The 24,173-nt window shown below is 51.6% G+C and overlaps 1 protein-coding gene across 9 annotated transcripts in view; it reads right to left on the bottom strand.

Annotated features, from left to right (window-relative positions):
• Positions 1-12,554, bottom strand: part of FGFR1 (fibroblast growth factor receptor 1) — a 51,344-nt gene extending 38,790 nt beyond the window's left edge. For 6 of the 9 annotated variants that reach the window (XM_088832634.1, XM_088832635.1, XM_088832640.1 and 3 more), the window contains exons 1-2: positions 12,340-12,473; positions 3,297-3,475 (exon numbers count right to left, since the gene is read on the bottom strand). In XM_088832634.1, the coding sequence (XP_088688760.1) occupies positions 3,297-3,387 (91 nt within the window). In that variant the 5' untranslated portion in view covers positions 3,388-3,475; positions 12,340-12,473. Of the gene's footprint in view, positions 1-3,296; positions 3,476-12,037; positions 12,257-12,339 lie in introns of those variants that run through there. The other 3 variants (XM_088832638.1, XM_088832639.1, XM_088832633.1) reach the window with 2 other exon arrangements.
• Positions 12,555-24,173: the final 11,619 nt, after the last annotated feature.

Raw genomic sequence — 24,173 nt, 5'->3', positions numbered from 1 at the left:
CTTTAAGATCCCAAACCAGAGAAGGGATAGGAGGGGGGAGAAGGAGGGAGGCTGGTTTTCCTGGAACCCTTATTAAATCAACTTTCCAAGGACAGCCAGAAACTCCAGGCCCTCCCCACTCCCCGAGGAGCATCTGCAGACTGGGGGAGGGGCTCTCAAGACACACACACACACACACACCCACACACACTCACCACACTCCTTCCACACTCACTCACAGCAAAGCCCTTCTAAAGGGGAAAAGCTCTCAGTCAGTGGGTGCAGGGTTTGGGGTAGTTTGTTTTAAACTTTTGGGCAAACCTTTTATATACAGTCCAGTCTTTTCTGAGGACAAGAGCGACATTGTCATTCAATAACCAGCAGTAATACTTTACATTTATGAGATACTTTATAGCTTACAAAGCATGGATCTTTCCCTTAGGGTTTCAGACAGTGGGGGCCATGGTCTGCCATCATCAAGCTCAGGATGGATAATCATGGGGAGGGGCTGACTCAACAAAGCAGGGACCCGATGCCCATCAAGACGAGTGGATTTCCTACTTCTGCATCCTAAGGCATTCCAAGCGAGGCCATGAAGCAAGCCCCTTACCACCTGGTGCTTCCCCGGAAAAGGCACCCACAGCTCCCATGTATGGTTCATTGACCATGTCCAGCCAGGGTTCTGAGAGCTTTGCAGACATTCACATCTGATATTCACAAGGCCCTCTGGAGGAGATGTTCATTACCAATAAATATTACAGAGTGGTGGAGAGGGACAGCCAACAGGTAACAGTCAGTAAGAAACGGAGCCAAAATCAAAACCGGGGTAGTCCAGGGGAAACTTCATGCCCATAGTACATAGTACGTGAACATGAACACAGTACATGAACAGTCCAGGGAAAACTTCATGCCCATAGGACATGAACATAACATACACGCTCACAGCAGTTTTAGTAGTAACAGCCCAAAGTGTGAACGACCCAATGGCCACCAGCAAGTAAAGGAAAACACACTCACCAGATTATTATAAGAAATTCTAAAGTAGGCAGAACTGACCTACAGTGGACACCAAGCAGATCCGCCATTGCCCAAGTCCAGCGGACTGCAAAGTGGGCATGAGGCAAGGTTTGGAGATGATGAAGACGTTTCATGTCTTTTAACCCGAGGGGGTAGTTACATGGGATAATACTATATTTATCAAAACACACCGAACTCTATACTTATGATCAGTGCATTTTACAGAACGTAAGTGATACCTCAGTTAAGCTGGTTTTTTAAAACATCGCACTGTTCCTTCCTTCTTCCTTCCACATCACCTCCTAACAGCCCCCTCTCCCACCCCCTCCCTCCTGTTCAGGGGAGCAGGGACTTTGTCCTGACCAAGATTTCCCACGCAGGGGACATGGGTGCAATCCCCAGTTGAGGAACTAAGATCCCACAAACCATGGGGCAAGTAAGCCTGCCACACCTAGAAAGGAGCCCGCATGCTGCAACCAAGACCCGATGCAGCCAAAAAAAAAGTAACTCATCTCCCCGGCAACAGTGATGGCAGCAGTCATAACCAATCCATGCTTTACCAGCAAATGCTTTATGTGGATTACCTCACTGCATCCTGTGTCATTCTCCCCATTTTAAAGATAAGCAAACTAAGGCTTAGTGTGTTTGAGTCATCCGTCAAAGCACGTAACACCGCTATTAAGCGGTGGACCATGACTGGAACCTAGGTCCGTCTGACTTCTTCCTCCCATCCGTCCAAACTCAAACGCTTGAAAATCTGAAAGCTGGATCATGTCACTTTCTGCTCAAGATTTTTCAAGACTCCCAGTTTCTACGCATTTAAGTAGAGTTTCCTCTGCAGGGCATTAAGGCTTCCATTCGCTAACTCAGTCCAATTTTTCCAGGCATTATGTCCTCCAACTCCCTAGGGACCAGGTAAGTCACTCTCCGAACGCCTTACACATCTTGCCCCAGCACCCCCTCATGCTGTCCCACCTGGAACACCCCTCATTTCCTTCCCACCCCCTGCCCATTCCTCTGGATCATCTCAGAGGCTCTCTGCTGCCCTGCTTCCCTGGCATTGCTACTGCACTTTGTTGTAACTCCGCTGTGTGGTCTAAACACAGTCCACCTTGAATTTAGCTGCCTTTGTACTTGTCACCCTCTACCTGATGGTGGGTCACCCTCTACCCTGTAGGTAGGACGGTCCCCCCTGCCCCACTCAGGGTCTCCAGTATGTTCCAGGTCAGGCCTTGCCTTCAGTCCTGTCATTGAATGCAACAGGTACCTGCTTGCTCCAGCCTCTAGAAAGCCCCCTTCAGCCTTGTCCCACCTTCTCCACAACCCCACAAGGGGGTAAATACGCTCACGCCTCATCTGTCACTGACACAGGTCCTGCGAGTGAGGCTGGTGGCCCCTGACACGCAGTCACCATGTCACATGCACACCCGAGCCCTTCACCCAGTGCCCGCCAACCCCCTCTGCTCCTGTCATCAGCCGCTGAGTCATAAGCCACACTACCTCTTGGCAGCAGAAATGCCCAAATATTAGTTCCCGAAGACCTTCAAAAGCTGCCAGGTGTGCCGTACCTGTGATCTCCACAAGGTATTTTCACAAGTCCGGAAAAATGCCATCAGCGGCGGGGGCAAGTCGTTCCTGTTACTAAAAGCCCCTCTGAATTCCCAATAAACTACAGGTCTCTACCAACACCCTCGTCCCGCAGTGCTCTTCAAAATCTCTTTGAAATCCCTCCAGCAGTTCATCCGAAGCAAACCTCTTACCAAGTCTTCCAACAGGGCTTGTGAGACATGCTCAAGACAGACAGAATAGCAGGCATGTGGCCATGAGGGCCAACCCTCATAAAAGCCATGTCTTGGGAATGATTTCTAGAAGCCAGAGGTCTGTACAAAGCTCCCACATCCCTCCATATCCTCTGGAGACCATCCAAGTTCTAAATCCAAATTCACAGGTCACCACACCCCACTGTACCACTCAGCCCCCACGTTAGACACCATCCAGCTTAGGGAGCTGGCTCTTGGGTTCCAACCAGAAGCTCTTTTTTCAGGAAGAGAAAAGCATAAACCCACCCTGAGCATGTCATCTCTGGAAGATGGATGTCGTCGGCCTTCACAACCCAAACTCTGATGAAGCTGGCTGCGTTTACTGGCAGGCCCTAGCCAGCTCAGGGGTTTCTCCTGCAAGCCAGGAGCCCTGTGCTCCCCCTGGGATGGAGCCTGCCCGACTGAGCACATCATGTCCGGTCTGGCCGACCCTGCTGCTGAGGGCCGTGTGCCCGCGCTGGCCCTCTGCCTGCGCCTTACCTTGCTCTGGCAAGGTCGGGGCCGGCCTGGCAGTGCAGAGCGTGGCTGTGACCAGCACGGCCCAGAAGAGGAGACACTTCCGGCTCCACATCCCAGTTCTGCGGTTAGAGGTTGGTGACCAGGCTCCACACCTCCATGGAGACTCCGCCGTGGGCTTTATCCTCCTTTGCAAGCTGACTCTGGGGAGAAGGAAAAAAAAAACACAACCCAAAGTTAGGAGAGTCTGAATGGTGGTAGGGAGCAGGGGGCTCTCCCACATCGCAAGGAGAAAAAATAGAGGGAAACCTGTCACACGGCCACCCTGCCCAGAAGGTGCCCGAAGCAATCTCTTAAGGGAATTGTTGTCCTGCCCCAATGCTGAATTGGAGGTCACAGGCCTTAATTAGACCAAGGAGGGCTTTAATTCACTCCAACAACTATTTACTGAGTGTGGACTGTTTCCCATATGGGGAAGATTGTCATCAAGCTCCCTAAGGCATGAGCCCCACGATCAACTGTGCTGGGAAAGCGAACAGCCTCAGGAAAGTCTCCCAGAGGGGACCCAGGGGTACGAATGTGACCTCTCCCAGGATAAGTCTTCACTGCCTCTAGGGCACACCAACCCTTAGGTGAGGGGTGAAGAGAGATAGGAATCTTGGAATAAGTCCCCAGACTGAGAGCCGCATGAGATGCTGACCCTCTCCGGACCTACATGGCAAGGAAGCTGACATAAGCCATCTCCAGGGTGTGTTCTTTTTGTCTCTAAAACTGGATCCATCACGGGGACCTCTGGGATTCCAGCAGCTTTCCCTCATGGAGACAACACAACTCTCACCAGCTACTTAAAAAAGGCCTCCGAGTGGGGAGCCGTGAGGTGGGGAGCCCAGTTCTCCCCGAGACCGAGAGGTGACAGCCGTCGTCCAGCAGAAATGGATCCAGACGTGGGGAAAGGTGGTGCAGAAGAAGGTTTCTCGCAAAGCCTGACTCAAAGATGGCTCATGCCGACCCCAGTGAAAGGCACGGACTGCGGCCCTTTATCCTTCTCCAGTCTGAAAGCGTTAGTCACTCAGTCGTGTCCGACTCTTGGCGACCCCATGGACTGTAGCCCGCCAGGCTCCTCTGTCCATGGCATTCTCCAGGCAAGAATACTGGAGTGGATTGCCATTTCCTCCTCCAGGGGAATCTTCCTCAGCCAGGGATTGAACCCAGGTCTCCCACATTGCAGGCAGATTCTTTACTGTGTGAGCCACCAAGGAAGTCTTTCTCATGTCTAGAGCAGCAACATGTAAAACAGTCCTCCAGGGTCTTCAGGATAATGGTCTTTGCTGCTCAACCTTCCCTAAGTGATAACCCTTCTGGGCACCATTTGGGCTGCAAGGGGGTGACCCTCTCAGTCTTCCAGGTGGCTTTTGTCCTAAATTCTCCAGGGAACCATCCGAGTTATTCAGAGAATCCACTTCCCCGGAACATGTCCTCATGTGGTGCTTCAGCCTGGCCTCCCTGGAGCCAGACAGGGCCCCTTGTGAGTGAGTCAGTCCTGGCTGGCAAAAAAACCCCTGGATTCCTGGCCTCAATCTCAAGTGCCTGCCAGCGCGGAAGATGCAGGCAGTGCCTGTGTCCCTCCCAAGGCTTTCCTGAAATGTTTTAATGATTTCAAATCAAACGAGAAGTAAACATTTCTGTTTTTCTGAATTTAGGAAAAAGGACTAGACGAGACAGAATCGAGTATTTACTGTACCTAAAACCCGTGCCAAGTGTGGACTAGGTATGATTTTAAACTGTAAAACTTCAGCTCTTCTTCACTATGAACTTCAGGGAGAGTGGGAATTATTATTCCCCTTTAAGCAACGGAGAAACTGAGACTCAAAGAGGTTAAGTGCTTTGCCCTGGGTGCAGTGGGGAGGCAAGAGCACGGGGTCTCCATCACCTGGGCTTTCGGAAGCCAGAGGGGATGATCAGGGACTTCCCTGGTGGTCCAGTGGCTAAGACTCCACACTCCCAATGCAGGGGACCTGGGTTCAATCCCAGGTCAGGGAACTAGATCGCACATGCTGCAATTAAGAATTTGCATGGGGACTTCCCTGGTGGTGCACTCCAGTACTATTGCCTAGAAAATCCCATGGATGGAGAAGCCTGGTGGGCTGCAGTCCGTGGGGTTGCTAGTGGTCAGACACAACTGAGCGACTTCACTTTCACTTTTCACTTTCACACATTGGAGAAGGAAATGGCAACCCACTCCAGTGTTCTTGCCTGGAGAATCCCAGGGACGGGGGAGCCTGGTGGGCTTCCGTCTATGGGGTCACACAGAGTCGGACACGACTGAAGTGACTTAGCAGCAGCAGCAGCAGTTAAGAATCTGCCTTCCAATGCAGGGGACCTGGGTTCGATCCCTAGTCAGGGAACTAAGATCCCACATGTTGAAGAGCAAAGAAGCCTGCGAGCTGCAACGAGTCACAGCTAAGACACAGATAGAAAAAAAAAAAAGAACTGCATGCTGCAGCTAAGACCTGGCACAGCCAAATAAATAAATACAAATAAATTTATCTGGAGAAGGAAATGGCAACCCACTCCAGTATTCTTGCCTGGAGAATCCCATGGACAGAGGAGCCTGGTGGGCCACAGTCCACGGGGTCACAAAGAGTCAAATAAATGTATATAAAAAATGGAATGATCAAAACTGGCTCTACAGGATGCAAGCTCATTTTTTCCAGAGGGTAATTCCCCGTGTCTGACAGAAACCATGTAGATAAGGACAGATCCCAGGTGACTCTGGCAATGGGAAAGGGTTTTCTTCTTTTTTCCCAACAATTTATTAATTGATTTACTTTATATTTGGCTGTGCTGGGTCTCTGTTGCTGCACACGGGCTTTCTCTAGTTGCGGCGAGTGGGGGCCACTCCCTAGGTGCGGTACAGAGCGTCTCGTTACAGTGGCTGCTTTTGTTGCAGAGCACAGCTCAGGCAGGCTTCAATAGTGGCAGCACGCCGGCTCGGTACTGGCTCATGGGCTGAGTTGCTCCTCGACAAGTGAAACTTTGATTCTCAATTTCTTGGCTCAAGAGAAAGACCCTTGGAAGCAGCTCCTGGGTGTACCATCTAGGACACAGGACAGGCCTGATCCCCAGCCAGGGACAGAAGTATGCTGGCCAGAGAATACGCCGAAACCACCTTCCACATCTCGTTACATCCCGAAGATATACCAAATGCATGCAGGGCAGTCACCAAGAAAGGTACACCTGACTAAGAACCTAAGTAAGTCCCCTAGGAATGGCCAGAGTCAGGAATGAACTTTTAGTATCCAAGGAGAAAGGATGGTATCATCTTGAGATGATAAAGCTGGTTTTCAAAGGTAGCAGGGAGGCAGGTCCCACCACTGCTCGATCACTCTGCCTGCCCCCCGGCAACCCCCAAGAGCCTGCCCACCTCCTCACAGGTGGGATCTGGCTGCTGGCCGCCCTCTTTCAGCTCTGCGACCAACACATTTCAAACTAATCTGGCAGCTTCCCTGCAAAAGTCTCTTTTGTTCCTCCCGCTCTGGGCACTGAGTCCCCAGTCTGTAAAACAAACAATGTTCAGAAAACCCAGCTCCCCGGGCAACCCCTTCCGGAACCAGAAGGTAAGTTGGGTACACATCCCGCTGCGGAAAACACAGCGACACAAACCACTAGTCCACACGCTGTCTGGAACCCTAGGGACTGTCTGCTCCCCGTTCACCTCACCTTCTTCCCGTTCTACTAATTAAGGAATTCTTTAAGTCCCTTAGGGATGGTCTCCTTCCTCCACTGCTTGACAGATGTGACCTGGAGCCCCGCAGGCGCACACAGCAGCTGGCCCCATCAGCCTCTCTCCAGCAGTTTCATCTCCTGGGACTGGCAGCCCAGCTCTAGCTCTGGGTGCAGAGGTCCTCACTGTGGGGCGAGGAGGGGGAAAAAGAAGCAGGAGGGGCAGGGAGAGGACACCTGATGTCTCGGTTTTCCCACTTGTCATCAGAGGGAGCTGAAATATTATAGTTGCCTTGCCTACACCACAGCGGATGATGAGCCCTAAACCCACAGCGTGGGTGAAAGGACTCGCTCTCTCCTCTTGAAAACACTAATCAAATGTAAGGAATTATCTATAAACATTGTGCTTTGAGTCACTCCTTGATAGCATTCTCAGGGGACTTTGGTAATTGGCAGCCGGAGGACATGAACTTCCTGCCTTTGCAAAACCATTTCTCCCTCTCCAGTCTTTGCAAACCCTGCACTCTAGACCTCGGGGTCCCGTTCCGTGTGGCCCCTCGTGGCTATGGAACCCTTGAAATGTGGCCAGTGCGAGGGCTGGAAACGAAAAGTACATACTAGAACGCACAGTCTCTCAATGATTTTTTAAAATACTGATTACATGTTCAAATGATAATGTTTCATACATACTGGGCTACATCAGAGATATTATTGAGATCCAGGTGAATTAATGAAAATGCATTTCACCTGTTCCCTTTACAAACGTGGCCACTAGAAAACTCTGACATCCCACGCGGCCTGTGTTACACTATAGAGGGACAGGACAGCTCTGGGTAACCTCCGTGGCCTGCCAAGCGCTTCTTCTTTGCCCTTCCTCTATCCTTGGCAGACCACGCTCTCTCATTCCTCTCTCATTCTCCGAGCCCCACCTCAAACTGCCACGTCTTCCACAAGTCTTTCTTGGGCCTTTTGAGGCTCCTCTGAATTTCCAAAAACATCCACCATAGGCTGGCAAGCTCCTCTAGCAGAGGGTCTGCATTGGTTTACTCCTTGCGAATACCCTTAGCACCTAACACCTACACAGCGGATGCTGCTGCATTTGGTAACTTCATGAATAAATGAATTAAACAAAGAAGGGCCGATCGGAAAGAAACGGACAGAACTGCGCTTGCAGAGAAGAGGTTGACAACGCCGGAGAAAGTCGTCAGGCGCTGCTCCCCGTTAGCCAGCCAAACTCGATTTCAAAGCATACCAACCCGGACATTTTCTAAACATCTTGATTCCTCAGACTTGAGGAAGTAATGCCAAAACTTGAATCCCTTTAGATGGGAATAAGACTTCTTAACAGAAATGGTTGCTTTTCCCCAAAGTGAGCATTCCTTACTGCTGGCGGAGAGTGGCAGGGCAAATACTCCACAAACATCCGACAACACATACGCAGCTCGGCTTGCAAAATGTAAGTGGGTCCAACGGAAATGCTCATTTAAACGTTTTGAGTCCTTGTAAAAAAAAAAAAAAAAGTGCCTAGATGTCCTTGGGAGTGAGGTATGTAAGAAATGAGTAATAAGAAGAGAAACTCTAACTGTCCCACCATAATCTAGGTAGCCTTGCCACTGAAGACAGGATGGCTTGTGGACCACCACACGCTTGGAGGTGTTCACCCAGGTGAGGGCTGTTTTCTTGGAGCTCAAACATGGCTCCTTGTAATTGCAAGTGGAATGGTGATGAGCAGGGACTTTCCGTCTCACGAAGATGCAACCTTAGGGGGAAAACCAATTCCCCCAAGTCTGGGGGAGCAAGCAATAGCCCAGGTCTGTTTTTTAATCCTCTCTGGAAACCCCAGAATCTTCTCTGAAGCTCTGCATCTGGACTCCCAACAAGTCCTGGGGTTGACTCAGACCTTTTACAAAGCTCTTGGGAAGGCAAATGCAAGACCTATCTCCCAAGAGGAAATTAAAACTCCTCTCCAGTGAGGTGAGGCCTTTTCAGAGTAAGATGTTTGAATCACTTTCTCTGTAGCTCCTTTTCCTCCAGCAGCAACAGGCTGAAACCTTCCTAGGAAGCTCTTAACCACGGCCATTTTGATGAGAGAGATTAAAAATGGAGGCCTGAAGAAAGTGTTCAGAGGCTGCTAAAGGCCCAAGCTCACAGAAGCAAATCTCTTATTTTAGGACTCTTTTTTTTTTTTTAAGGCCAAAAGAAACAAAAAGCACTCCCCAAACACCCCCAAACAAACAAAAAGCAGACAACTAAAAGTCAAAGCAGCCCAGCCTGGTCTCCGTGGCTGGAGGCTACCTCCTCCATTCTCAACTCCATCCTCCTGTCCTCTGGAGTCCACAGGAACCAAGCTGGACCAGACCTAAGTCTGGAGATGTTCTGATCCTCTCCCCCAGGAGGGGTGGGGCCACAGTACCTTCCAGGTTCCTTCTCTGTGTCTTCTCCTGCTTTTGGCTTCACTTGCTATTCTAAGGGTGCCTAACGGAACTTTCTCACATCCTCCATGGCCAGGAGCCAAGGAAAAGAAGTACCCAAGGCTGTCTACTTGGGAGCCAAAGAAAACAGTGCCCACTCTGGCCCAAATCCCATTCGTGAAAATGCCTCCCCAACGCGCATTTCTACGGGTACCGTCAGAGCAGACAGCGCGCGGCGCGGACACTGTCCAAGTGGCTCTTCACCCGGATGACCCTCATTAAAAAGCTGACACTCCGCTATGACTAAGAATAAATGCAACAGATATTTCAACGAGCTCGTCACCCGATGAAGTATGCAACCATCGCCGGCAGCCTCCCAGTCCCCAAACACCTTGTACTCCTCGGGGTAGGGGGGCGGTCCACGGCAGCAGCCCTGGAGGTCTTCCCAGCCAACTGGGGGCGGGGGACGGGGGGGGGCGGGGGAGGACAATACGTAAACAAGTCATTAGAGAGGCAGACCAACCTCCCTAAGGTCGCTGGGTCTCCCCCCCAACACCACCAAGGGCTCCCCCTGGGTCACTGGAAGGAAGGCTGATGACCCAGGCTTGGGGCGGGGGTAATTAACCAGACAGAGGCACGTCCCAAGGGGCCCTGCTACTTAGCTTTTAAACAAGCCTCAGGGAGGAAACCGGGAGCCCGGGCCAATAGTTGCGGGGTGGGGGGGTTGGAATGGGGAATGGCCACTTTCTGCCCCACAATCTTAAGGCTAAGGTTCTACAATTTAGACGGTTTTCCAAAAAAAGCGCAGGGCCGGAGGTGCAGAGGATAGAGCGCCATCTGCGGAGGAAACAGTCACCTTAATTACCATGTCTAGAGAAAGTGCGATTTCATTACAGCCTCCGAACGACCGCCCAAAGGAGGAAACCAGAGAAGTGTTTTCAATTTGAAAGAGGCTGGAGAGGAGAGGGTGAGAGACCAACTATCCCCACCCTCTCGCAACTTTGGAACCAGAAAGCGCTTTCTTGCCTCAAAGGGCAGAACCAAAAAACCCTCAACAGGCCAACCCCTTTCAAACCTGCGGCCGGCGCGGACTTGGTAAAACGCCCCACGTTAGCCTCCGGGAGCGGCCGCCCAAAGAAAGAACTCCTTCAAAACACCGAGGGAGCCGCAGCCCGGGCCCCCCTCCCACGCCCAAGCCGCTGCGCCCCGGGCTCGCTCCAGGGAGGGTGGAAAAGGGGACGCGTGACGCCACCGCCGGGCGGCCCGAGACCCGGCGGCGGGCTCCGGACAGGGTCAGACGCTCCCGCCGCTCTGACTCTAACTGAAAAGGGAGGAGACTGCAATGCTCCGGTTCCAGAAACTTCTGTCACGGCCAGCTCTGGGTCAGACCCATGGCCAAAGAGGCCACCACTTATCAGATGAGACATTGTCACCCCCTAAACCTCGGCCCCCTCGCCGGCGATGCCTCTTTCCCGCACGAGCCAGAAAGCGCCAGCACAGCCTAAGTATCCTGGCATCCAGGGTAACTTCTTTTCTGCCCCCCGTCCCAGCGCCTCGTCCCTAAGTCTTAAGAAAAAATCGTAAAGAGCGAGGTGGTGAGGACAAGTTATAGAATCGCCGTTTCGATCCGGGGGAGGGGGCAGAGAGGAACAGGGACGTTCAAGCGGCTGCGGTGTACCCGGGTGGGGTGAAACGGAACCAGATGCGGCGGCTACATCTGGAAAATGGGGGCGGGGGGGAGTGGTGGTGGTGAGGTGGGGGGAGACACCGCGGAAACTTTGAACAGGGCCAAAGCCTCTGGGTCCAGACAAGAGATGCAGGTTACACCGATCCCCAAGCCCCCCGCTCCCCAACCAGAGGCATCTGACTGCTTTCATAGGATCTGGGCTAAATGATTCCATCTACAACGTCAATAAATTCCTCTGCAAACGAAGGTTCCAGTCCCTCTCTTCTCCTCACCCCAAACACAGCGGGAAAGGGGAGCGGGAAGGAGGCAGAGGGTTCTGGGCCCGCGAAGCAACAAGCATCGGTGCCGAGAGAACCGCACCGGACAAAACCCTCATCCCTTCCCCCGCCTCCTCGAACCAGATAGGAACTGACCAATCCCCTCCCCCCGACCCCGTAACGGGGCTTAACCTCACCCGCTGGGCGCCCTCCCCTTCCCCAAACTTCCGACCCTTTCAGAGAGGGGCTAAGTCGGAGATCAGCGCCTCTGGAAAAAGGGAATTCCTTTCTCGCTCTTCGCTGAAGCAGCTTCAGCCATTTGGTGACGACACCCCCCTTTAAAACCGACTGGAAGCGAAGCGAACCGACCCCTCCACTTCCTTCCCCCTTCAGGCCCCCAGCCGCCCACCCGCCCACGGCCGTGACCCCAGACTTTCCCGGAGATGGAAAAGGACTTAGGAAGACCCCGGATTTTTTCTTTTCTTTTTTTTTTAGCGTTCCACCCAAAGCTACCTGCTGCTGGATCGGGGAGACTCCCCATGGGTGGACTGAAAGGAGATGGTGTGGAATGCAACACACACACACACACACCCCACTTCGCTGCCCACCCCCGCCCACCTCCCCAGGCCCAGGAAACCCAGCACCGCCGCCGCCTCGGCCCCGGGCCCTGTCCCTCCCCGGACTCACCGCGGAGCCGCCGCCGCCTTGCCAGCTCCCCAGCGCGAGTTGGCGGAAAAGTTGGGCGGCGGGACGGGCGCGGGGAGGGGGCGCAGAAGGCGACGCGAGCGGAGCGAAGGGAGGGGAGACAAAAGCGGGGCGCCGGGCGCTGGGCAGGCAGCCGAGGGTGGAGAGGGGCGGGTGACGAGCGGAGGGAGGCGCCGGACCCGACTGCGCTGCGGCGGGGCGAGCGCGCGGCCGGGAGGCTCCGGCGCCCGGGGGCCGCCCGGGACGCCGAGCCCGCCCCGGATCCGGGGGCGCCGGGCTCTTACCTCACTCGGCGCTGCGGTTCCGCCTCTGGAGAGTCCGCCGTGGCGCGTGCGGGCGGGCGGGCGTCCGTGTCCCCGGCTCCGGCCCGCCGCCCCCGGGCTCCGCTCGGGTCCTGGCGGGGCCGCGAGAGCCCCCGCGGCCGGCGCTCGACTCCCGGTGGCGCTCGGGGCTCGGCGCCTCCAGCCCGGGCGGGAACAATGGAGCCGAGGCTGGGGCCCCGGAGGCGGGGCGGGGGGAGGGCTCCCGTCCGCCGCCCGGGGTCTCCAGACCCTGTGGCCGCCCCCTCTCCAGCACCGGGCGGCGGCCCTCAGGCTTCCGGCAGCCCGGGCTCCATCGCCCGGCGGGGGCCCCGGCGCCGCGGCGTGCCCGACTGCCGCCCTGGTCCCCTGCGCCCCGCGGAGCGCCCCTCGGACCGGAGAAAAGTCCTCGGGCTCCGCCGCTCCTGCAGCTGCGGCGCGCGCTCTCGGCCGGGGAAGGCGAGGTCGCCGCAATGCGCTAAGCGGAGTCTCGGGGCTGTCCGGACGTCGCCGCCCAGCTCTGGGCACAGCCCGGGCTCCTCGGCGCGCTGCGGCTGGACCAGACTTAGGGCTCCCGCGCCGCGCAGCCGCCACAGCCGAGGCCGCCGCGCCAGTGCCCGCAGGAGCGCTCGGAGCGCTATGCGCCGGCCAGGCGCGAGGGCTCCCTCTCTCACTCCCACCCCGCGCTGGTCCCACCTCCTCCTCCTCCCCCTGCCGCTGCCTGCTGGGCCTTGTAGTTCTGAGCCGAGGGCCCCCGAGAAGGGGGAGCGGGTTGAGCCGCCCGGCGGTCCGCTGCTCCTTTGCCTCAGTCTGTCTGGCCTCCTTTGGCACGCGTGCCCGCCCCTCCAACTGAGCCCCTCCAGGAGGGGGCACGAATTTCGGGTCATGGACGGATGAGCAGTTGGAGGAATGGAGATGAGACCCTGAAGCCCTCAGGTTGCACATGGTAGCACTTTGGACTCTGGGGAAACGATGTTCTTGCTCTGTATCTCAGTTTTCACATCTGTAAAAGGGGATAGCAAAGAGATCAAACCAGTCAATCCTAAAGGTCAGTTCAGTTCAGTCTCTCAGCCGTGTCCGACTCTTTGCGACCCCATGGACTGTAGCTCGCCAGGCTTCCTTGTCCATCATCAACTCCCTAAGCTTGCTCAAACTCATGTCCATCGAGTCGGTGATGCCATCCAACCATCTCATCCTCTGTCGTCCCCTTCTCCTCCTGCCTTCAGTCTTTCCCAGCATCAGGGTCTTTTCCAATGACTCAGTTCTTCACATCAGGTGCCGAAAGTATTGGAGCTTCAGCTTCAGCCTCAGTCCTTCCAGTGAGTATTCAGGACTGATCTCCTTTAGAATGGACTGGTTGGATCTCCTTGCAGTCCAAGGAACTCTCAAGAGTCTTCTCCAACACCACAGTTCAAAAGCATCAGTTCTTCGGCACTCAGCTTTCTTCACCGTCCAACTCTCACATCCATACATGACTACTGGAAAAATCATAGCTTTGACTAGATGGATCTTTGTTGGCAAAGTAACGTCTCTACTTTTTAATATGATGTCTAGGTTGGTCATAACTTTTCTTTCAAGGAGCAAGCATCTTTTGATTTCATGGCTGCAGTCACCATCTGCAGTAATTTTGGAGCCCAAGAGACCAGCCCTAAACATTCATTGAAAGGACTGATGTTGAAGCTGCAATACTTTGGCCACCTGATGCAAAGAGCTGACTCGTTGGAAAAGACCCTGATGCTGGGAAAGATTGAAGACGGGAGGAGAAAGGGGCGACAGAGGATGAGATGGCTGGATGGCATCACTGACTCAGTGGATATGAGTTTGAGCAAACTCTGCAAGGTAGTGAAGGAGCGGGAAGCCCCTTGTGCTTGGGATCACAAGGAGTCAGAGATGACAGAGCCACTGAACAACAAAAAGGGGAAAAATAGCACTTTCCATGTAGAGCTGAGGATTAAATGAGGGCCTGCCACAGAGTTACTGAGCAAAGTCAAACTGCTTTTATTCATGAGACGTTTGATGGCTCCTCAGACACTTCTCTTCCATCTCACTTTCCCAAACATATGGCCTAGGTTCTGTGGTCCCGGGGTGCTGAGTCTTGTCAGTTCTGCAGGACCATTCTCTGCCTCCGGACGTCTTCAGTCCACAGCGAGTGTTTCAGAGCAAAGAGTGAGAGGAGCTGAGAGATGTAGATTTGAAAATTGACCAAAACCCACCCAGCTCGCACACCAGTACTCTATGGAACCGGAGGGAAAGTAGCTAAAATGCCCTTTCACCTGCATCCTTCTGCAGGCTGGTATAATCTAGTGGTTCCCTGATCCAAATGGACATCAGTCCTCCCAAAAGCTTCTGAAAAAATATAAATTCTTGGACCTGCTCAGACTTGAGAGATCAGGCTGTCCCAGGAAGAAGCAAAGAGTTTATATTTTTCTGTCGCTCCCGTGGTGTCAGGTCGGGGACCACCAGCAGGTGAGGAGTGTGCCACCCTAGATAGGATAGATACCTTCTTTCTGGCCCACTACTTAAGAACTGTTTGATTGTGGACAAGTCATGCATTTGAAAGAAATCAAGACCTGTTTACATGTTTTCCCTCAATTGGCTGGGGCCCCCTCAGAAGGTTGTCACCAGAATCAAATAAAATAATGGAAGTCGGTGCACTCAAAGTGTTACTTTTGATATAAATAAAGTTGCTGTGTAAGTTACTGGTAGGGCCTGTTCCCTCATCCTCACCTCATTGAAACCCACAAGGTTGTGGAAGCTCAAAAACTGAACAAGACAACCCCCTCCCGCCCCAACATTTAAGGAAAGTATCTCCAAGTTGTTTCTTTTCTTTTATGGCTGTGCTCTGTGGCTTGTAGGACCTGAGTTCCCCCACCAGGGATGGAACCCAGGTCCTAGAAGTGAAGGCGTCCGGTCCTTACCACTGGATTGCCAGGAAATTCCCTCCAAGTTAGTTTTTTATTGGACCAGCAGGTAAAAGAATAGTGACTACTATAGTGTTGTTCACATAGTAGGAGCTCAGTACATGTTTATGGACTGACTGACAAGTAAATAAACAAATATTTACAAATGAATGAAAAAACATTAAACTAAATACAAAGCAAGAACTCACATTTATTTGTGGAATAAATGAACTTCAGTCATCAATTTTTTTATTATTCATTTTAGGTTTTACATTTAGGTCCATGAACCATTTTGAGTTGATTTTTGTAAATTGTGCAAGGCATGGTCCGTTGTTGCCGTGTTTTTTGTATAGAGGTATTCAAAGGTCCGTCTAGTCAAGGCTATGGTTTTTCCAGTGGTCATGTATGGATGTGAGAGTTGGACTGTGAAGAAAGCTGATCACCGAAGAATTGATGCTTTTGAACTGTGGTGCTGGAGAAGACTCTTGAGAGTCCCTTGGACTGCAAGGAGATCCAGCCAGGCCATTCTAAAGGAGATCACTCCTGGGTGTTCATTGGAAGGACTGATGCTAAAGCTGAAACTCCAATACTTTGGCCACCTCATGCGAAGAGTTGACTCACTGGAAAAGACTGATGCTGGGAGGGATTGGGGGCAGGAGAAGAAGGGGATGACAGAGAATGAGATGGTTGGATGGCATCACTGACTCGATGGACATGAGTTTGAGTGTACTCCGGGAGTTGGTGATGGACAGGGAGACCTGGCGTGCTGTGATTCATGGGGTCGCAAAGAGTCGGACATGACTGAGCGACTGAACTGAACTGAACTGATTCAAGTTTTCTAGCACCATGTGTTGTTCTGTACCATGTAGATTGTGGGATCGTAGTTCTCCAACCCAGAATGGAACCAGCAGCTCCTGGGTTGGAAGGTGGAGTCTTTACCACTGGACCACAGGGAAGTCCCAGTTATTGTTTATGGAGTTATCCCCCCTGTGATCTTATCTCTCCACCCTTCAACCCTTCTCCTCCTGATTAGGCTCTATTCATTGGAGGGACTGATGCTGAAGCCGAAGCTCCCATACTGTGGGCACCTGATGCAAAGAACTGAGTCATTGGAAAAGACCCTGATGCTGGGAAAGATTGCAGACAGGAGGAGAAGGGGACGACAGAGGATGAGATGGTTGGATGACATCACTGATTTGATGGACATGAGTTTGAGCAAGCTCTGGGAGATGGCGAAGAACAGGGAAGCCTGGAGTGCTGCAGTCCGTGAGGTGGCAAAGAATTGAACACGACTAGCAATGCCAATCCCATATTTGTGCGCAAAGACACCAAGATGAGTTTCCAGTGGCGAATTCGAAACCTCCCATACCCTAAGGACGTTTACAACGTCTGTGTGGACCAGAAGGAGCGCTGTGTTGTCGTCACAACAACCAACAAAAAGTAAGTGGCGTGGTAGGCACCTGCCTACCTGTGTATGAGCAAGGTGGGTGTGGGGTTTTCCTAGGGTTAGGACTCAGACAGTTCCCCACCCCAGAGGGTAGAGCAGCCTCCTCTTCCAGCTCTGAGAGAGGCAGAAGGGCTTTACTACAGCCCTAGAGTAGGTACTCGGAGAAGGCAATGGCAAGCCACTCCAGTACTATTGCCTGGAGAATCCCATGGATGGAGGAGCCTGGTGGGCTGCAGTCCGTGGGGTCGCTCAGGGTTGGACACGGCTGAGCGACTTCACTTTCACTTTTCACTTTCCACTTTCACACATTGGAGAAGGAAATGGCAACCCACTCCAGTGTTCTTGCCTGGAGAATCCCAGGGACGGGGGAGCCTGGTGGGCTTCCGTCTATGGGGTCACACAGAGTTGGACACGACTGAAGTGACTTAGCAGCAGCAGCAGCAGTCGACTGAACAAGAACAAAACAAGTTGCCCATATATTAGGCCTCTTTCATTTTCTTTCTTTGTAGATTGTTATTTACTTATTTTTGGCTTCCCCAGATCTTCACTGCTTTGCGCATGCTTTCTCTAGCTGTGGAGAGCAGGGGCTACCCTTCCTTGTGGTGTGGGGGCTTCTCATTGCTGTGGTTTCCCTCGTTACAGAGCACAGGTTCTAGGCATGCTGGCTTCGTAGTTGCAGCATGTGGGCTTTGCTGCTCCATGGCGTGTGGAATCTTCCCAGAGCAGGGCTCAAACCCATGTCCCTTGCACTGGCAGGCTGATTATTATCCACTGTGCCACCAGAGACCTCCACCACCTTCATTTTAAATCCTGCTCATTCCAGCCCTGTAAGAAGGCCAGACTCACACTCCTCCCCTTAGGAGGGGCCTTCCCAGCCAATCTCAGCTCTATGAGTCCCTGGGACCCCTGCTGACCTTCTGGTATATCCCACTGATTTGATACTTAACAAAACTGGTAGCTCACTCGGTAATGAGTCTGCCTGCAATGCAGGAGACCCGGGTTCGATGTCTGGGTGGAGAAGATCCCCTGGAGGAGGACAAGGCAACCCACTCCAGTATTCTTGCCTGGAGAATTCCATGGACAGAAGAGCCTGGCGAGCTATAATCTGTGGGGTCACAAGAGTCAGACACGCCTGAGTGACTAAGGACACATTACTTTGTTAGTTGTCTTTTTTACTCTTTCTTCTAACCAGCTCCCAAACTGTCTTAGGGCCTGGTTCCCATCTTGTATCTGACCTAGCTCGGGATTCCTTTCAGGAGGTGTTTCATTATATTGTTAATGAACTTGATTACCAACCTGGGTGACCAGACAAGGCAATATAGTTGGAGAGGGAATACAAGCCAAGATAGTCCAGCATTTAGCATCCAACCACTGTTTTCACACTTTTTTACTGCAAGAGAATAGATCACACTTCTTTCTGATTCTTCTAAAACAGGGAGTTTTCTAGTCTTATTTATTTTTTGACCCTGAGGCATGTGGTCTTATCTCCCTGACAGGAATTGAACCCGCACCCCCTGCTTTGGAAAGTGAAGTCTTAACAACTGGACCACTGGGGAGGTCAGTGGCCAACAGGGTTTTATTGAGTTATTTATTTTTTAATCCAGCCCTTTTGCCTTCTGATTTGGAAGCATTTTACAGGTACCTTGAACCCCACAGATGATGCTGAAGAATGTGTCCTTGATTTCGACAGAAAATGTTCAAATGTTGTTTCGATGTTGTGATGCTTGTCTGTTGTTGAGTGGCATCAAACTGGGGTTGAGGAAATGTCTCTGCAGGTGTAGCAAGAAACCAAAATGAAAGCAAGTGGTCAACCTCATAGTTCTCGCTCCCCGAGTTCTCAGGGAAACAGCCAAAGACAGCACGGGAAAGGTGGGAAACCCGGGGAAGGAATGAACGAATAGGCCGTCCACAGACCTCGGACGTGGCTCCTGAGTCATTGCGAGGCCGAGGCTTCTTTCCTCCCAGCCCAGCTCCCCTTGGATGCTGCTGCTCCCCTTCCTCTTCCTGAAAGGGGGACCCTCCACTGGAGGATCGGGCCCCAGGCCAGTGAAGGGAGGGTCTCTGCAGGGCGGCCCCAGCCTCTCAGGACAGAGAGGGGGTGAGACCACTGCTCTGCTTCTCCATCCTGCTCTGGGGACTCCTGGCACCTTGCCTCTCCACACAGAAATATAATCGTCCCTCCGAGATAACAAAGAGCTGGGAGGGTCGGGAAGGATCTGTAGGTTCCTCGCCCTGCCAGCTAGATGTCTGGGGGGGTGGGGAGGGGGACAAAGGCCCGCACGGGATCGCGGACCTGATAACCGACTGGGGACCTGTTGCCTCCTGTGTCTATGGGAGGAGGTGAGCGGTGCTGAATGAAACCCAGCGAAACGGAGCTCTCCCCAAAGCCCGATCGGGTGTCTTTGTTTGGGAACACTGCAGAAAAGCCCTTCTCTCCTCCTGCAGTGTCCTCAGACCTCTTCCTCGAGAAGGCAGGCCCTCCCTCCCCAGGGCTCCCTGCTCCATCTGAGTCTAGTTATTTTAGGGCTCAGCTGTTCCCGCCAGCGACGAGGACCCTTGCTCTGCTGGCATGGCCCTGCAGAGCTGACACCTCCCTGTTATGGAAGAGTGTGGAGGGGGAGGCTAACAAAATCTACCACCAGCAGAGCAGAAGGAGCTGGAGAGCAGCTCTAGCCAGCTCTGGGGGCTCCTCAGACTTGGGGGGGATACCGGCAGAGGCTGGACTGGTTGCAGGGGAGCAGCCTCAGGAGGAGGGAACCGTCTGGATTTCTCCCTCCTTGGTGGAGGTTCACAGGTCCCCGGGAGCAGGTGGGCCGCCCAGCCTTTTGCCCCATGCTCCTGGAGTTAGGGAGCAGAAGTCAGTTACCATCTGGCTGCCATTTGGTGACCCCTGGCTGTTCTCAGCACAGCTTCAGCATATCGGGGAAGGGAGGGTCTTGTTTGGCTTGGTGTTTCTGTAAATAACATTTCACTCTCTCCCGACCAACTGAGAGTGGGAAAAGGAGGTCTCAGATTCTCTGGCCTGAGTGCAACATTTATCCTCCGAGCATTGGGGTGGGGTGGGGGCGAAGGGGACATTTCTTTTGTCAGGCACTGGGCTGGGCACAATGGTTCCGAAGAATGAATGAGATAAGGGGGAGCTCACCCCCGGAGATGAGCCTCCTGGAGCTGACAGTCTGTTGGGGAGTCAGGGGCACCTGCTGAGTATTTGGGGAGGAGGCGGCTCAGGGGAAGTAATAATGCCTGAATCTTGAAAGTGAAACTCACAAGCCTATGTGGGGTGCTGAAGGAAGGCAGATGGGAGAGTGCGTGCTTGTCGGGATGCTGAAGCTTCTGAATTGGCTTGCTCTGGAGAGATGAACTCAGTGCTGGGCACAAAACAAGTGTTCCATAAATGCTAACCTTGCTCTTCCATTTTAATCCAGGGTCACCTCTTTGGGTGCCTTTTTTCAGGTATTTTTGTGGTGACACTATCCAATCACCACTACCCTCAGATCCCCTGTCCAAGATCTGCATTAAAGGATATATTTTTTCCCACTAATCTCCTCCTTCCTTGCTGACCCCATCAAGATAAGCAGCCCCTTTTGTTACAGATTTAACCGTGAAACAAGAAGAAAATAACAAGAACACATATGGAGAAGCTAACAAGGCTTATAAAACCTCCACGATCCTAACAGTGGAGGTCTAGGTTTCAGACCCCCTCCAGGATGCTCATGGCAAACCAGATGGCCTTTTGTCCTCTGCTTTCCTTCAGGGCTCCCTGAACTATCCCCTCATTCTGACCCCAAATTACAAACCCTCTCCCAGTAAAAGCCGCCCATCCAAACCACCGTGCTGGGGAGCTGAGAGGTGACAGAGGTGACAGTGGCCGAAAAGTGGACATTTGCACTTCTGAGGACTCCCCAGGAGTAGAGAGCCCAGTTCCTGAGGCTTCTGCCCTGCCCAGGGACAGAGATCAAAGATGCAGGGTTAGACTGGGGTACACCTTTGAAGTGGATTCCATCCAAGGATATGCTAACAGAGTTGCAGATGACTTCTCCTGGGTTGTTAAGAACTTTTGGTGATATCGGACAAGCAGGGTCAGAGAGGAAAAGAATTTAAAAATAGACAGTGTTAGGTTAGGAGAGATAGGCATGCATTTTAAAAGACAGAGAGATGAAGGTGTCAGTGAGGGTATGGGAAAACGGACACCCCAAATGCTTGTTGGTAAGAGTGCTGAGTGTATAGCCTCCTTGGGGACCATGTCATAATATTTATCAATGTTTAAAAGGTACATACCTCACATACTCTTTGACCAAAAAATTCTTCTTTTAGGAGTTCAAGATACAGTTATCCTCTTGTATGTGTAGAAAGACTGTATATAATATATATTAATATATAGATATGTTTATATAAAAAACTACTTATATAATACATGGATATAGACATGTTTATATAATGCATATGATCATCATTGCAACATCGTGGCTGCAAAACACCGTACAGACTCATCCATGGGGCACTTGGTGAAATAAATTGTGGTCTATAAATGCAAAATTGTGCATTTGTTAAAAGGAATATGATAGATCTCTATGGAAGGGAAAGAGCAAAAAGCTTTGGACTGTATACATAACAGATCACCTGGGTAAGAAAAGAACGGGGGCACACACACTGTTACACAGGCAGATACCTGCCTGCCTGCCTCCTGCTAAGTTGCTTCAGTCGTGTCCGACTTCTTTGCAACCCCATGGACTGTAGCCCATCAGGGTTCTCTGTCCATGGGATTCTCCAGACAAGAAAGCTGGAGTCAGCTGCCATGCCCTCTTCCAGGGAATCTTCCTGATCCAGGGATCAAACCCCCGTCTCCTGCATTGCAGGCAGATTCTTTACCGCTGAGCCACTGAGGGAGCCCATATGCAGATACCTATATATGTGTGTATTTATCAAATTGCAGATTACCTGGAAGGAAACTCTCATACACACAACAGGTAAATGGAATGTCTAGTGTGTAGGGGTGGGAAGGGGCCCTTCAGACTACCCTTTTGGACTACTATAAAAATTTCATCCTGGGCCTATGTTTCTTCCCTCTTAGTTGAATGTCATTATTTAAAACAAAGCAAAGTTCTATGAACTAAACTGTTATTAGCAGTTTCCTTTGTGATGTGGTTATAGGATTCTTACGTTGTTTATTTACATACCTTTCTATCATTTGCAGTTTGGGAACGGAGCTTGTCTATAGGGTGGTCTCTACAGTTGATCAGGCTGAGTGCTGGGTGTGTGTTTCAGGGGCTAAAATTTCTGTGCACTTCTCCCCTTCTCTCTGTCCAGGGGAGGTGGCACCTTCTTTTGCCCCTGACCAGGTACTACTTTTATGATCAGCAAGATAATAAAGTGACAATGACAGGATGATGTTATGTGTGGGAAAAGCAGATGTACCCTGAGTGCTATGACTTTATCTTCGGTAATCATGGAGACACATCCCACCGATGCGCGCGCACGGGGACAGCATTTAAGTGGCCACTCTCAGGCCTTCGCAGATCCACCCGTTCTTTCTTTCACAGTGACCACAGCCCCAGCAACTCTGCAAAATGGCCCCTGCTCTGAAGAGAGAGAGGGAGAACGTGAAAGCTGAGTTCTGAAACTGCAGATTATTATAAACAGCATGCTGGAATCAGGGAGGGCTGCAGACCCTTCCCATCGTGAGTCGTTCCTGAAACCAGCTCTCCTCTGAACAGCCAGTGCAGGGCCCCAGGGCGGGGTGCCGGGGTGTGGGCTGAGGAGGCTCTTCCTGAGTCAGAAGCAGGGCCCTCTCGTGCTGTGCCCTGTAGCCCATGAGTGGCTTCGGTCAGCAGTCCAAGGCGGGGGAGTCAGCTGAGTGAACTGGGGTGGACTTCTGAGACCTTACTAGGAGACTGCCCGGATGAGTATTCAGTCTTACGGGAAGTTTCTCGCCAAAGCTAGGCAAACGCTAATAATTCACTGTTATTCCCAAAGTTACTTGTTTAGTGACTTTAATAACAAAGACTCTCATAGGTTTTAAGCACATGAGCTTATTTTCTAAGTGTATAGGAAATGCAAATAACTGCGTTCGGGTTGATCTCTCTGCCTAAGCCTTTTTTTTTTTTTTTTAATGTTTTGCTTGGCATCCCCAAGAGGTAATAGTTACTGAATGCTTGCCAGGCAGGCACCTTGCTAAATGCTTTTACATTTGCTAAGTGAGGTCATTACTTTTAAATCTCACAACAATGAGAGAGGGATAACTGTTAGCTCCCATTTCACGGATGAGAAAACTGAGGCTTGGCAAGGCTAACCCGACCCACAAATGATGAGATAAGGAAGTGATTCTGCAGATGCAGACAGTCTGACTCCAGAGCCTTCACTGCCAGCCTTTCACCTCGGGAAAAGAAGCTGCTCTTGATTTAGCAATGTCTAAAGAAGGGAATTTAAAACCGTTCTTGCTTTAAAGATTCAATTATTATTATTTTTTTAAAGTTTAAACCACACCAAACAGAATTGTCACAGTTTGAGTATGTGTTTTAAAGAGAACTTGTTACTAGTCTGCTTGAATCAATCAATACCAGAGTCATTTTTTTCCCTAAAACAGTTCCGCCTTCTGGGATCTTGGGAGTGTGTGTGTGTCAGGGGTAGGGAGTTGGGTAGCAGGGAAAAAAAAGAACTGAAATCTGGCATCTGCGAGCCCAAGCGTCAGCATCTCTTAGGGGTGTCACTAGGTTTCAGAATTACTCTGCTTGAGTTCAGCTGGTCCTGTTGGAGATGTTGTTCAGGAATTTTATGGTGAAGTTGAAGCGAGGGCTTGGGAAAACATGGAAGGCATTTTTCAAGAGACTCAACCAGCCAGCGCAGAAACTGTATTTTAAGTAACCGTATCTCTGTTATGAATAGGTCCACAGAGAATTGAAATGGAAAGAATCTTTCAAATCAAATGTGCTTTCTGCTAGGTATGTTTCAAGTTTGTTTTTCATTTTAATCTTTTTCCATACCCCTACCCGCTTATAATTCCATCTCCTTCTGCCTTTCAGAGTTTTCAGAAGAAGAACAAGGGGTGGTATTTTGATTAGAGAGATGGCTTGTTTGGCTTGGTTGTCCATAGGAATGCTCCCCACAGATTCTTGTTTGGCTCTGGTGTTTTGTCACCTCAGTAGAAGATCCCAGAATCAGGTCCCTTGGCCCCACAGCCCACCTTCCCAAGAGTATGTATGATTGTATGATTCGGGTCACTAGTTGCCGAAATGAGAGCTGTGATGGGTAGTATGATTCCAAGCCCAGGTCTTCGGTGCAGTAAACCTTATGAAAACAGTAAGGGGAGAAAGTTTGTTATGGCAAAAAGTCAAATGTAGGGGTGAAGGAAGAGAACCGTGAGGAAGACAGGTACCCAACTCAGATGGCTCATCCCTCTGTGTCACTGAGCTGAACCCTCCAATGCGAGGGCCGCCCTCCACGGCAGCATCTTGGCGATTGGCTCTGATGCTGCA

This window comes from Moschus berezovskii, chromosome 26, assembly GCF_049115385.1.
Source record: "Moschus berezovskii isolate FMDL1 chromosome 26, NW_MosBer_1.0, whole genome shotgun sequence".
In the NCBI taxonomy this organism is placed as follows: Eukaryota; Metazoa; Chordata; class Mammalia; order Artiodactyla; family Moschidae; genus Moschus; species Moschus berezovskii.
Note: the sequence above shows the minus strand (reverse complement) of the source record. Positions and strands in the feature narration are given on the sequence as shown.